General features: G+C 37.2%; 1 protein-coding gene across 1 annotated transcript; it reads left to right on the forward strand.

Annotated features, from left to right (window-relative positions):
* The first annotated feature begins 318 nt into the window (after positions 1–318).
* Positions 319–15,266, forward strand: dgat1b (diacylglycerol O-acyltransferase 1b). Its single transcript, XM_082148747.1, has 17 exons — positions 319–784; positions 3,829–3,916; positions 4,853–4,893; positions 5,700–5,785; positions 6,290–6,342; positions 6,879–6,984; positions 8,787–8,915; positions 10,148–10,219; positions 10,442–10,545; positions 10,951–10,989; positions 11,084–11,125; positions 11,206–11,250; positions 11,405–11,517; positions 11,743–11,808; positions 11,998–12,085; positions 13,966–14,028; positions 14,219–15,266. Exons 1-17 carry the CDS (start codon positions 576–578, stop codon positions 14,381–14,383), a joined length of 1,509 nt encoding a protein of 502 aa, XP_082004873.1. The 5' UTR covers positions 319–575; the 3' UTR covers positions 14,384–15,266.
* The last annotated feature ends 510 nt before the right edge of the window (positions 15,267–15,776 follow it).

Consider the following 15,776-nt stretch of genomic DNA (forward strand, 5'->3'; position numbering starts at 1 on the left):
ACCACTCACTTTCATTGTATTGGAAAAAAGACCCAAATAAAGTGAATGCTGGCTTACAGTCCATTACATCTTTTAAAACATTTTTTTTTTTAAAGAAAAGAAAGTCATTCGAGTATCAACAGTAAATTTGTTCTCTTTCAACAGTAAATATGTTCTCTTTTCTCTTTTTTTTTTGTTCAATTCATTCTTTATATTATTTATAAAGATCATGTTTTTTGTTTTTGGTGAAATAGCCTATCACAATGTGACCCTTATGGCAGCTTAGAGTTACAGTATTACACTACTGACTCCTATTGGCTTAGACGAGTTGTTTTACATGCCAGAATGAACGCGGAACTATATCCGGGGGGAAAGTGCCTGAAACTCATTTTATTAACAAACGTGCTAAAGTCCACACAATCGTTTGAGTCAGGCAGTATTATTACAAATATTGCGTCAGTCTAATAGCTTGCAAAACTGGGGCTTTACGCAAAAGCTTGTTTTTCCGGTCCCAGAGCCAAATGCAACTCCTGCGTGGACTTGGCTTGGCTTATTAAATTTGTTTGCTGAAGGCTTGCTGTAAATTTGCTAGAATCATGATTGACAAGGATGATTTTCGGCCCATCACACGGAATCGTAGGCGCGCGACCATCTCGAATACAAAGAGCGAGACTGTGAAACTCAGAAACGGCGCGACCGCAGCAGCCAGTGATCCCTTTCCCAAGACACGGGAGTCTCTCACCAAAAACTTACAGGCACCGCTGACCGAAGACAACCGAAAATGCGGTCTCTACGACAAAATGAGGTAAGATGTAGTTTACGCCAAGACGTCATGCAACAAACGTAGGTTGTTGTCGTTTTGTGGGCATTTAATGTGACAACAGTCACAAATACGGTGCACTGCACAGAGAGAGAGAGAGGCAGGATTCGCCAATGTGCATGTGGCGCTGTACAGGACACTTTTAACCCCTTTTTACCCAAAATACCAGAATTTCACTTATTCGAAAGTTACTGAAAACCTATTCCATTGAGCAAAACTAAAAAATAATAAACTGCAAATAGATGATGATTCCAGGATTCTCGATCATTAGCTAAATAATTCTGCTAAATGATTTGAGATGTAACCACATATTCCGGATTATGGGGGGATAACATGTAATAAATTAAAAATTAAAATATAGGCCTACTGTCGAAAAAAAAGAGAATAGACCAATGATAAGCAATATCTTGTCCCTCTTTATGTTTTTAGAGTGCAAAAGTCAGTTCCTAAAGTAAAAAATTACATTTATGGAGAATTGATTTTGAACAATAACTTTAAAAACTTTAAGAAAATTTTCAAAGGCAGACCTACTGCGAGCTATGAAGTTGGTAATCAAGGGAATATGTTTTAGTGAAAGCAATCAGCCCCCAAAATGTCAGCTAAGTTTTTTAAATAACCAAGTTATCAGCGTAATTCCTGGTGAAAAACCCATGATACATTTCCCATGATTCTGCAAAGAAATCTACCAATAAGAGAATAGAAACAAGTAAATCGCCCCAAGAAGATATTTTGAAGAATATGGGTAACCAAACAGTGGAAGTGCCCCGTCAACTTCCATAGGGTGGGGGAAAAATACTATGGAAGTCAATGGGACATTCTTACCGACATTTTTCAAAATATCTTCTTTTGTGTTCAGCAGAAGACAGAAATTCATACAGGTTTGGAACAACTTGACGGTGAGTTAAAGGGTTAGTTCACCCAAAAATGAAAATTCTGTCAGTAATTACTCACCCTCATGTTGTTCCAACCGCGTAAGACCTTCGTTCATCTTCGGAACACAAATTAAGATATTTTTGATGAGATCTGAGAGCTGATCACTTCTCCATAGGCTGCTAGGTGACCGAAACTTGCTGGCCCAGAAAAGTTATTAAAGAGATTGTTAATATAGTCCAAGTGACTACAGTGGCTCAATCTTAAGTATATCAAGCGACGAGAATACTTTTTGTGCGCAAAAACAAACAAAAATAACGACTTTATTCCACAATTCATTTCCTTCTCTCTGGGCCTCTAGTTGGTTCACGTAGTGTTTTAGCGCAGCGCGTCTGTGTTATACGTCACCACGTAGGCTCACTATTGGCCGACGCTGGTCATGTGTGTGATGCGTGATGACGTATAACACAGACGCGCAGCGCAAAAACACTACATGAACCAACTAGAGGCCCAGAGAGAAGGAAATGAATTGTGGAATAAAGTCGTTGTTTTTGTTTGTTTTTGCGCAAAAAAAGTATTCTCGTCGCTTGATATACTTAAGATTGAGCCACTGTAGTCACTTGGACTATATTAACGATCTCTTTAATAACTTTTCTGGGCCAGCAAGTTTCGGTCACCTAGAAGCCTATGGAGAAGTGATCAGCTCTCAGATTTCATCAAAAATATCTTAATTTGTGTCCCGAAGACGAACGAAGGTCTTACGGGGTTGCAACATGAGGGTGAGTAATTACTGACAGAATTTTCATTTTTGGGTGAACTAACCCTTTAATGATGACAGAATAAAAATTTGGGGTAAACTATTCCTTTAAGTAATGTTTAGTTTTATATTTATCTGTTTTTAATTCAATTTTGTAAATCGCAAATTCGCTATGATTCATGAAATTGTAGTTCTTTCCCTCGTTAAAGCTGTTAAATACTTTTTTTGTTTCAAATCATAGCCGGTTGGTTTGGTTCTTGGCTTATAACTCTTAAACAAAGACTTTTTAAAAAATCCCTATGGTAAAAATATCTCAGGAACCAAGGAAGCTGAAAAAGTGGACAGGCACTGTTGCACTCAATAGGCTGATTTCATGCAGTGACCACCATTTTGAAATTAAATCCCCAGGTAAACAACAAAGTCATGGGCAGAGGAGAAACAACAGCAGGAAAAACATATGAAACTTACAAGGTGGAGGAGTGCCTCTTCCAAACTTTAAAGCTTTTAAATAGGTTCGCTATTTGGAGCCACACTCCATACCAAAGATCTTATATTTACAGGTATAATTATACTACCTACTTAAAAATGTTCACGCCCTTTTAAAAACAACAAAAAAACTTGAGTGTTCTTGAATTGTGTGCTTACCATTACCAATCTTAGTTCTCTCACCTCAGCCTCATTTTCATTCCAAAATGGCGGATTGCCGGTGTTCTTACGAAAAATACTACCTATCAGATTGTGCTACCAATACTATATTTGCATTGTTTTAATGATAGATATGGACGTTAATAAAGCCTCAAACCACATGAATATGATGCTGGTAGCACAATCTGAAAGGTAGCATTTTACGCTAATCGACTTGTGCTATTTCAGGCGAAAAATCAAAAAGGCCCTTTTAGTCTTATTATACTCTATGGATTTTAGTTAGATACTTAGCTTTTCCTGTAATTGGCTGAGCAGTCATTTGGCTGGCTCGCCAATGTATTAGATGTCTCTAATACATAAAATAAGTAAGCTTGACCAGAATTCTTGTGGGGGAGAAGAATTTATTAAAGTAGTGTAGCAAAGTTCTTCAGCAGAGATGTTAGCATGTCTGCCTTCAAAGAATCTTAACCCAAAGTCTAAGGGACAGAACTTTATACATGAAGACAAAGGGGCTACAAACAATACAGTGTGTACATTCCACTGGATATCCTGCAATCTACCCTGAGAAATGTTCTTTTGTTATTATAATAGCACAGTTTGGTTCACTCCTTTACAGACACAGATAGAGTTGATTGCACGGTGCAATACCAATATAGAAAAATGACTATATCTAAATAAAGAACTATAAAATTTCATTCTAAATAGTTTAATCATCATTACTGTTTTTATTTAATGTCTTCTTTATTTCCTCCTATAGTTGCCACAAGTTGCAGGAGTCAATGCTGAGTTCTGCCAGCAGCTTCAAAAATTACAGAGGCATCCTGAACTGGTGTGTTGTAATGCTGGTGAGTCTGAATTCTGAAACTGTCACAAAAGCCGAACCCTGTTGTGCTACATGCTTTGACTTGCCTACTTATTCTTCTTGTTAAACTGTGTCACATTTCCTCTTGCTGCCAAAGATTAGTTGTAATAATTGTTACTGCCTCTTATGCTAGTAAAAAAAATTTAAAAAATGATGTTATGTTATGGTTTTAAAGAAGCCAACTTGTTGCTTAGATGTCCACTTCCAGATCATTGGATTATTTGAATATGTCTTGTTTCTGAAAGTGTATGTTTATTTAATGAATGAGCTACTTGGAAAAGTTTATCTTTCTGTCTGAAATGGATAAGCACAATCATTAGGCCTTATGGAAGCTAAAAGATCTCTTTTTGGACTTAACAGACCTAATTTTAACACAGGAAAACCCACACTAGTGACATAATTGTATATTGCAGTGACACATTTTAAGTAACATCGGATGGTGTGTGGCAGGCATGTGGCATGTGAAGAATCTTTGATTAGTATGTCTGTTTATGGAGAAACACTTAATGCCAAGTGAGACCCAAAAATAAACAGCTCAAAACAGCTTGTCTCTCTAAACACTAGCTGAACATGGAGGACAGCCAGCCAAGTCCTTGTCTTCAAAACTGTGAAGAATGCATTCACGCTTTTCAACTTACTGTTAATGTGAGCTTTGAGACGACTCAATTTTGTCCTCTGCAAATTTTTTCAGCCGGACTTTTTTCCTTTCATCCATTGTTCTTTCTCATTCTGTACGTTTGAATAAGTGTGTCTGTCTTCTGTATGGATTTATGGACATGAATTTCAATATATCTCTGCAAACTGTGTACAGACAGTGAATAAGGATCATGTCCTGACATGTTAGCTAGCATTAGTGATGTATTCTTGTGTTGGTTTTAATTTGTTTTCTTCATGAATGTGTGTCTCTGCTTTTTTGCAGGTTTTGAGCAATGCACGTCTGTTCTTGGAAAACCTTCTAAGGTATGAACAGTATGCATTTTTTTTTTTTTTTTCTGAAACAGCCATAACATACAGTTTGAATGCTTAAAGTCTGCATGAAATGAAAATTCACCCTATCTATTGAATGACTCATCCAGGATTTTTTTTTTATTTGGCCTTGTAATTTTTCATCAAAATGTCATAACTCTTAACTCAAATCTGTTGATCTGTTTTACTCTGATATACGACACAATATGGAAGAAAGGGTATGTCGGCGTCACTACTTCCATTTAATTGCGACTTTAATGAATTAAAAATGGGAGATTGGTGGCTTTTGGTCCAATTATTTGATCTTAAAATTGACAATATCAATATACAGTACATACTTGATTTTAATATCAATCATTCATCTTGCACAAAAGGGCACATACACCAAAATGTGGTCCTTAAACGTTTACAACTGACCTTTTTCTCCAACTTCCCCATTGAGTAGGTGTCGAATGAACACAAAAGTGTTAAACGCTTTCTCTGCAGTTCTGCTCTCTGTGTTTTGAGTGTCATGCAGATGAAGATGAGTCTATAGGGTTTGTTTGATAAGTGTACAGGCCCTCCTCTCCCTGAGTGGAATGAAACACTAAACCCCATGCTGAGGGAACCATATGCTGTCATCATGTTGCACACTGCTGCTTGCAGACAGTATGTATACAGCTGCCCGCTGAAACCGCCGCAGATAATCTGAGGTTCAGAACAAGGGACGAATGCAGGAATAAACATATGTTGCGTCAGATGTGTAAAGGTTTGGGGAACATGTCTGTTTTGTAATTCACATCCATTTTTATGTGTTGTAGGTATGGGATTTTAGTGGACCCTATTCAAGTGGTGTCATTGTTCCTCAAGGACCCTTATAGCTGGCCTGCTGCATGCCTGGTCATTGGTATGTATTTTAAGGGAAACGTAGCATATATTTCCCCCTTTGGTCTATTCTTTTGTTTTCCAGACAGGGGCATTATTAAAATCAGGCTGGCAGAGAACACTCCCACATATTCAGACAATGCCTGTTTGATTTGAAAATTGTCAAAGTACTCCCTTTGTTAATCTGCTAAAATGTAGATTTTGTGTATAATTTTGCATGTTCAAAGACAGAGAAGTATAATTGTTTTTAACCCTAAGTCTTTATGTTGCGATTTTATCTTGTTTGTGTGGTGTGATTGTACAGTGTGTGTGTGTGTGTGTGTGTGTGTGTGTGTGTGTGTGTGTGTGTGTGTGTGTGTGTGTGTGTGTTCTGGCCGTCTGCCCTGTTGTAAGGTTCATCCTGAGGGTATAATTTTTACCCTTGTCTGTTTCATTACAGGCTGCAAAAATTATTTTATTACTAAAACTTGCATTTGTTTTTTGAAATATGATCATATTTGACATTATAACAATTTGTTTCTTGCAGTTTCTAATGTTTTTATACTCGTGGCATTGTACACAGAGAGGAAACTAGCCATGGTGAGTTCAAAAGCCATTCACATTTCTACGTTTAATCTGTTTATCATAATGAATAAAGCCATTGTCATAAAAATGCAAGGGTTCAGTCACTTCACACAGTATCATTTGGCGTTTGAAATTACATTGAGGGGTTGTGAAGAGTTCAATTTAGAGGGCGAATTTGATTCATTGCGTTTTAAAAAGCCTGACATATTTGAGAGAGCTTGCAAATGTGAACCGAGTATCAGCACATTTACTCAACTGGCTGAATTGAAACTGAATGAACTTATAAACAGTTCAGGCATTTTGCTGATGTTGTGTAAGACTTGCATAAAAAAATTAAGTGTTGGGAATTTTTATGCGCAAAAACATCTGTTTTATGTTCCTGGGGTTTTGGTTGTTTTATGTCATTTCTTAATTTGTCAAATTATGTTATTATCTAGGCGATTTGTGTTTTGATATCTGTGTTTCGTGATTATAGTGCTTGGTTTTTGTTGTTTGGTCTGATCGTGTTGTCATCAGACATGTTATAATTGACTCTTTGGTGTGTTTTCCAGGGGTTGATCACTGAGAAGGTCGGCCTGCTGATCTACATCTTTAATTTAACAGTCATCTTATGTTTTCCTATGGTTGTTGTGTTGAAGCTGCCATCTATTACACCAGGTGAGACTGTACATTATACACACACTTTCATGGTGCATTGTGTACATAATACAACACAATACTTACACAAACACATACACTCTTTCCCCGCCATTGATGAAAATTTCCATCATTTGCGAGAAAACGCTTGCCCGCCATTGATGGAATTTTCCGGCTTTCCGTGTTTTCGCTTTTATGCGGAAGGGGGCGTATAAACTCTTCTGAAAGAGTACTGAATCTCCTGATCAAAACACATGCGAAGAAGATGCAGAAACCAGCCATATCCTAAAATAACACAATCACCAACATTAAAAAGCATATATATCAAAACTACCAAATGAAATGTCTACCCAGGACTAGCTATAGGACTGTGCAAGCATTAGGGGTGTTGATGGACACTATGTTTTGATCATCGTTCTAAATTTGATCCGGATGTAGTCTTTGACGAAAACGTAATTTTCTCAGATATTTGTTCAAAATTGTGCTTTTTTTATGAAACTTACCCACATTCAAGTGTTGATAATAAAAGAGTGCATAAATCTAGAATAAAGTGTTTTTATACATATGTATGATCAAAATGATCAAAAAACGCTGGCGGTGGCTGGCAACTTTTTTTTTTAAACGTTGGCAGGGAAAGAGTTAAAATCATATTTGAGATCTTTAGCCGATATCAAAATGAAATTCTGTAATATATTGCATACTGATACAGTATACTGTAAATTATAATATTGTGGTATATTATTATTTTAAATATATATAAATGAATACTATAACTTCAATTGTATCATTTAAAATGATTGATTTTAGTTTTTAGTGTTTTATTAACTTATTCAAAATAGTGTAGAATCTAATATCAGAATAAAGAAATGCATCTCAAATGTATTCATTCACTTTTTTCTGGATAATCATCAGCACAAATAGAAGATCATTTTAATGATCTTGATTAATTTAATTAATTAATTTCGACTATAATATGCCTATCATGTGATTAGGTGATCCAGCAGAAAGGATTGGGCACAAGCAAATTATAAATTACAGACTGAACTAATCCACCTTTATACCAGCATTCAGATCTCATGTGTCCAGCTGGGATGTGAATTGTATTTGTATTCACAATACTATATAGAGCAGTATCAAAACATTGTTGGATCAGAGCCTAATGATTATCTGTGGTGCTTATGCAGTAGATGCAGGTTTGAGTCTGACCCTCATTGTGTCCTGTTTAGTGATAGAATTTCAAACCTGAATTCAGAGGCAATATAATGATGCATTTTTGTAGGAAATATAATCCCTCACTTCCTCCTCTCCATACCACAACTTTCACTGGCTCTTCTGTCCGCTCTCATCTGTTTGCACTACGGGAGGTGAAAATGTGCCTCCATCTGTCAGCCTAGTACTGTACACACTGCTCCTGTACCAGACAGCCAGGTCATTTCACAGGCCGTCGGGGCCTCTGCTGGTCCTACAGCCCTTGAGTCCAGCTCTCTAGGGCATAGACGCACTCCAGAGCCCCTGCATGGACCATTTCCACCCAACATATGGCTGCTATTGATAAAGCAGTGGTGGAGGGAGCATTTGAATGTGAGCCAGCTCTGTGCACGCTAGAGTGGTGATGGGCTATGAGTCTGGACGTGCTGGGTCATGTGACTATAAGTTATGAACTATTGAAAGGGGGCATGCTGCGGTGTTGTGATGGAAGTGTATTTGCATTACAAACCTCTTGTGTTCCTATTTCCAGGTATTAAAAGGAAGAAGAGAGTTCTGTTTTTGCAGATTAGTTCTTTCTAATAGCTTGTTTCTGTCATTGTGTCCTCTTTATGCAGTCGGAGGGGCGTTTGCCTTAGGAATCTACACCATCCTGTTTTTGAAATTGTACTCGTATAAAGATGTTAACAGGTGGTGCAGAGAAAGAACACAAGCGAAGGCCCGCACCCTCTCCAGATCTCTTTCATGTGAGTAAATACATCCACTCCTCATCAAACATTACGTGCGGCCTCTTCTGCAGTATGAAGGGTATGAAATACATATATATTGCTAGTTTAATATATTTAGTGCACTATATGGCCAAAACTGTGATGACATTTTTGTCACCCCCTATAAGCTATAATAAACACTATGCTGCACTATGGACGTTGTTCCATCCCCTGTGATGATGGTCTTTGTGAATTTGAGCAATTTTGGCGATCGTTCAGCAATGAACAATGTGCCGTTTCCTCTGAAAAAAGGCTGAAGGAAAATTTACTCTCCCTCAAGTTGTTCAATACCTGTATGAGTTTCTTACTTCTGTTGAACACAATAGAAGATAGTTTAAAGAATGTTGGTAACCAGACAGTTGACTGTAGTTATTGACTTCCATATATATTTTTTTCTTTTCTATTATGGAAGTCAATGGCTACTGTCAACTGTTTGATACTAACATTCTTTAAAATATCAACTTTTGTGTTCAACAGAAGAAAGAAACTCATTCACAGGGTTCCCACAGGTCCTTGAAATCCTTGAAAGTTTGTGAATCTGAAAACAAAAAATCAAGGCCCTGGAAAGTTTTTGAAAATAAACATACATAGATACAGGTCCTTGAAAGTGCTTGAATTTATTTTGTGCAAGAAGTTTTCTGGAAGAAATATAGAATTCCATATTATTCCCTCCGGTCCGCTAATGTGTTATTTCACCAACACTTTGTGGCCTATGCATACTAGCTTGCTTGATTTACGCTAGTTACGCACATTTACGCGTTACGTTAAGGGTTTCCCGCGTGAGGTACTTTGTGTTGTACGTTGCCATGACAATCAAGAGCACAAAACTACTACGATGGTACCTCAACAACAACAAACGTGTCCCCACATTAAGTCCTTGAATTTGAGGGTATTGGACCTGGAAAGTCCTTGAAAGGTCCTTGAACCCTGCATACAGGTTTTGAACAACTTTAGGGAGAGTAAATGATGACTACATTTTATTTATTTGACTAAATTTTCACTATCCCTTTAATTCTTGCAGTTGCAAGATTGCAAAATCCTGGAGGGACAGGTTATAGGATTAATAGTGATCATTTTATTTATGTCCTTGGGGTTTGGTCGAGAGTTCAATATGTTTTGCAGTAAATGTTCTTATTCTTTAGCTGAACGTCAGGTTTAATTGACATTAGAAGCAGATTTGTTCATTTCTTTAAAGATTCCTGTGTTTTTAGGTCCATCAACTCAATCTGCATCCAGTGGAATGCATTTGCAAGTGTCTTATCCAGGAAATCTCTCTCTCAGGGGTAAGCTACAGTATGGCTTAAATTTTATTAAGTAGTTCTGCTTTGTTGAAATACAGAATAGTGTTAGACACAGATCCTTACACAGTCATTGTTATTTCCAATCATAATTAAAGATTTTATTTTATTTTCATGATATCTAGCAATCATTTTGTCGGTGTAAAATACTATGACCTGAGAACATGTAGTTAGTATTTTGACTTATTTCTCTTTTCTTTTTTTCAGATATGTATTATTTTGTTTTTGCTCCAACCCTGTGCTATGAGCTTAATTTTCCCCGCTCCGAATCCATCCGAATGGGATTTCTGTTCAGGAGGCTCTTTGAGATGGTAGGCGATTGGCTTGGACATATTCCTGACGTTATTGACAGTTCTTCTATATATTGATTAGTTGTGCTACCAGATTTGTTCATAGTATATTATGACTTGTTTATTGTGTGAATATTGCATTCTTGCCTAAATCTGCAAATGGCAATAAATCATAAGAATTAGCTTATTGTTTGCACACAATTGCCGGGAGTCGTGGCAGGAATATATGAGGGTAATTTTTATTTATGAAAGTGCTTCTTGTTAGAGCATTACTTTCTGTTATAGCTGTTGCAAATTACAAATTTAATTCACGCACACACACACACTCTCTCTCTCTCACACACACACACACACACGCTTCTATTGTTAACATTTTAGTTTTATATTTAGTGAGAAATTAAAATCAGTTTCGCTTGTCTGTTACAGTTTCTCCTCACACAGTTATTGGTTGGTTTAACGCAGCAGGTAAGCATCACAGTGCATTTGGTAATCACATCAAGCCTCAATTTTCATGTCTATGAGATATTTCATATCTAATGTTCTTTTTATTGTCCTTCAGTGGATGGTGCCAATCATTCGAAGTTCAATGAAGCCATTGCAGGTGTGTTCATGTGCTTTATCTTCTGGTTTTCAGTGCTTTAAGAACAAGCACATTTTAATTCTATTTTTCATTTTTGTCAGGAAATGGACTACTCTAGAATGACAGAGCGTCTGCTTAGACTGGCAGTAAGTTAAACAAAGTTTAAGGTCAATGTTTCCTTCTCAGAATAGAAACACAATCCTGTGTTCTGATTTTTGCTTACATCGGTGTTGTTTAGATGAAAGAAATGAAGCATGAAACAAATTATGGAGTAAATACTGCTATCTATTTTTATACTAGGTGCCCAACCATCTCCTCTGGTTGATTTTCTTCTACTCGTTTTTCCATTCCTCAATGAACTTTGTGGCCGAGCTGTTGAGGTTTGGAGATCGGGAATTCTACCGTGACTGGTGGTGAGTGATGTTATCTTCTTTTGGATGTCTTTACAGTTATTTCTCTTAGTAAAAGCTTTATTTGAGCGGCGAGGGTGGGTACCACTTCCACACCGTACTGCGTTTGATGGGCTTTGAATGCAGTCAATCTGGTTTATATGCGCCATCTCTCCCACTTCCATTTCCATTTCACACTGTACGCAGAGTTTTAGTCTCAGATGGATTGTGACACTGTGTTTCTTTTAGGAACTCCGAGACGATAACATACTTCTGGCAAAACTGGAATATTCCTGTGCACAAGTGGTGTCTCCGGTGAGTGAACAGGGGTTTTGAAAGAGACCGCAGACAGCTGTTGGGAGGCGAGATGAAATACGACACAGTAAAACTCACAGAGACCATAATGAAGAGAGACCATAATGTGATCTGTCCACAAGAAATATATGGTTATTTATAGTTCAGACTGGCTGTGAGTTTATGTGCTTCTCTCTCCTGTTTTCAAAGACACTTTTACAAGCCGTTGATGCGAAGAGGTGCTGGCAAGTTACTGAGCCAATCAGCTGTATTTTTCGCCTCTGCTTTTTTTCACGAGGTGAGATATGCATAAATCACACACTGTTTTAAATATTCTGTCGGGTCATGGCAAATGAAAGTTAACAGTCTAAGCAGGGTAACAACCTGTGGGAATTATTCTCATTTTAGAGAAGTGCTACTTCTCATAAGCAAAATCAATACACAGTAATATTTCAGAAGCTAGTGTGTTTACTTTGAATATTTTACTATTAATGTCATTAAAATCCCCCCCCCCCCCCCAAAAAAAAGTGCATAAACTTAAACCATTATGTACTGCTCACTTAAAGTTAATCTTAAAAAACACTATTATATTTTTAAATGTAATATTGAAAATTCACTTGTAACATTTAAACAATTGATTTTTTTTTTAATTTTTTTTTTTTTTAATTAGACAAAATGATAACATTTTAAATATCATTTGTCAGTTATATGAAGCTGGGTTAGAAGAAAGTATTTTAAAACTTAATCTTCACTTAAAAAAAAAAAGAAATGAATTTGTCGATTGTCTGATGATGATTGTCTTTGTCCTGCAATCGGTCTTTGTTATGTGTTAAATGTTCTAACACCAAGGATCATGTTGGAAATAAGTGTTCACACTTTAACATGCTGGATTATGTTGTCTGTCAAATCCAAAATAAATCAAATCAAATCAAATCAAAAAAAAAAAAAAAAAGTACTCAAATTTATAAAAAAAAATAAAATAAAATTGGAGACCTTTGAGCATTGCGGTAAGCAGCTGTTCTTTGAAGCAGCTGTGGTTTCTAGAATAATTTGTAAAATTTTAGATGTTCCCCACTCCCGAGGCGTCGTCTCATTTCCCTGACTCAGAAGCAGGTGCCCGGCGTTTGGCTGGTAGCCACCGTTCTTCAGAGGAGATGAAGGTCAGAACGGAGGGATGAGGAAGATGAAGAACAGGCTCCTATCAGGCTGCTGTTCTCTGTGATAAGCTGTGAGCTGAGCTGGGGGAAGGGAGAGAGAGAGAGAAATCAGAGAGGAAGATGTGTCCAATCCGCAGGTGCAGGCAGATAGTATTCTTAACCGTCTTATTAAAAAACATTGACCTTCACAAGGCACCTCAGAACCGGACCCAGGATCACAGTAATGACTCAGATAGCTCAGATGGAGAGTGAAGTTTCATCTCAGGAATATCTAAAACTGGAGCTGTAAAGATGATTTAGTGAGGGGTAACAGGAAGGCCAGTGTTCCAAGACCCCTGGAGTTCAGTAGAGGTTAAGAACCTGGTTAAAGGACGCAACAGCAGTGCTCAACCCTTCAGTGCTTAATCAATATTTTATGGTGTTATTATGGGAAGTTACCAGCTTCATATAACCTGACAAAGTTTCATACATCACTCTTTAGGATTTAAAAAGGACACATTATGCGCTTTTACAAAGTCTTGATTTTGTTTTTGGGGTCTACTAATATAGGTTTCAGGCTTGAATGTTCAAAAAACTGTATTTTTCACATATTTTACATTGTCGCAGCACTTCTTTTTCCAGTCTGTCAGTAACGCTCTGTTTAGTTACTGTCTCTATGAAACCCCCCTTTCCGAAAAGCACAATGTGCTCTGATTGGTTGGCTGGACCAGTGTGTTGTGATTGGTCAACTGCTTTGAACGAGTTTCGGAAATGTCATTCCCCTTACTATAACCACGAGTTTCAACACATTACTAACGCAACTTAACCAGGCCACGCCCCTTTTTGGGGGGACTCGCTTTCTCTGTGAGTTGGCTTTGATAACTTGCTTGTTCTCTAAACTGCAAGTTTAAAATGCATAAATGTAAAAAATAAAAAATGCGCAAAAATAAAAACTAAATCCTTTTAGAAACACTTACCTATCCATCACTCTGGAGTTTAAGGTGTTTAATGTGTATATATATCTCTCTCTTTCTGTCTGCAGTACCTGGTCAGTGTCCCACTCAGGATGTTCAGACTGTGGGCATTTATGGGCATGATGGCACAGGTATAAATATTAAATCTTAAACATACAAAAATTACGCATTTATGGTCATGCATTCGTGCATAAGAAAACCATATATAATGTTTGTGATAATCATCTAAGCAGGTAGCTGAGCTATGAAATGAATGCAATCTTTTTTATATCAATACATAGTACCTTTTTCAGTTTACAATAAAACAATTCTTTATTACAGCTCCCACTGGCATGGCTTGTGGCCAGGTTTCTTCGGGGAAACTATGGAAATGCTGCTGTGTGGCTCTCACTCATTATTGGTCAACCTATCGCAGTTCTGATGTATGTTCATGACTACTATGTCATCCACAACCAGGATGACCCGACAGTCACTGAAGCTCTGTAATCACACTGTAAAGCCCGATCGGCTGAGTTTGATCGTGGACTCGGCTAAGCAGCTACCCTTCGAAATATTGCTGTAAGACTATAGGCTACATACTGCAGTGGTACAGGTTGGAGTACATTGATACATTTGAAGATTCCCGGTACAGTCAGGTTTCTATGAAGTCTTCAAATAAATTCACAGCTCTAGACTATTTTTAGACCTTTATGAACAATTACAACAGCCAGTCTATGCAAATCTTGCCTAGAACTCTAAATAGAAATGCACAAGAGTCTTTAGGGTCCTGAATGTGACTCTACAGGTGTCAAGTGCTTGTTTTAACTTCACTAAATGAAACTGGACATATTATTTAATGGTATGTTACATGCATTACTAGTAGGGCTTTCTCACACTCAGGTCCGTGTCCTGTCACTTTCTTAGCATTTTAACATTTTCTTACGGTTCAAAAAATATTGTGAAAACTCCTTAAACGGACATTAAGGTCTACTATACAAATATGTGTTGTTGTTCTTTTTAAGTGCCAGTCCATAAATCTACATAATGCGATGTAATATGTAAAGAGATTATGTACAGACATAAATGTGTATTTTTTATTTTTTATTAATAGGCTATATTTTTAAAGCCATATGCGGCCAGACACTTTAATTGCTGACGTGATTGTTTTTTTTTGCAAAGGGATGAGAGAGAAAATGTTTGTTAAATCCTAAATGTTACGTCCATTGTTTTTAATCCATATTTTATATGTTTTAAATTATATTGAATTGCATTTGTTGTACAGTACACTGTTGAGATGCCATCTGCGCTCCATTGTCGGCATTATGGTACCTACTCATCAAAAGTGCGCCACCCTGTGGGGACTGTTGAGAATAAACAACCCTGCAAATGATGCTACTGTGGCACCATTATTTGTTTTTGTGGAGGCATTTATCAAGCGTAATTGTATTCACTGGAGAGAACCGGATGCATTGTAATCTCGCAGTGTGATATTTTTCACAGATCAGGCCCTTCCAGTTCAATTTGTCCTCACATGATGAGGGTGCCAGATCCTCACAATCAGTGCAAGTTTGTGATAAATGGCTTTTGAGATAAGTCTTATAATAGCCACGGGTCATATTGTATGAACATCCTATCGTGTTTGCCGCAGTGCAACAGACGCACTTCAAGAGCTTTTGCTATCTAATAGGCTTGATAGTGCTTTGCTGTGCTGCAATCTGTTTAGTATACATTGCCATACATACAAAAGATTGGAATGGCCGAAGAATGATTACAGCGCAGAAAATCAATGCTAGCCTATATGTCACTGTTTATTTAGTTAAACAACTAATATCAAGTTTAAAACAGTCCCACTTTGGACTAATGTTTATACAATAAATGTAGCTATTGTAGGTTTGCCGTG

The sequence above is a fragment of the Leuciscus leuciscus genome (assembly GCF_965113295.1).
Source record: "Leuciscus leuciscus genome assembly, chromosome: 20".
NCBI classification, from domain to species: domain Eukaryota; kingdom Metazoa; phylum Chordata; class Actinopteri; order Cypriniformes; family Leuciscidae; genus Leuciscus; species Leuciscus leuciscus.

Coding starts and splice junctions, on each gene's coding strand:
- dgat1b (XM_082148747.1), top strand. CDS start 576: ATGATTGACAAGGATGATTTTCGGCCCATCACACGGAATCGTAGGCGC. Junction 5,786..6,289: donor TGCTGCATGCCTGGTCATTG/GTATGTATTTTA, acceptor TGTTTCTTGCAG/TTTCTAATGTTTTTATACTC. Junction 11,126..11,205: donor GTTCAATGAAGCCATTGCAG/GTGTGTTCATGT, acceptor CATTTTTGTCAG/GAAATGGACTACTCTAGAAT.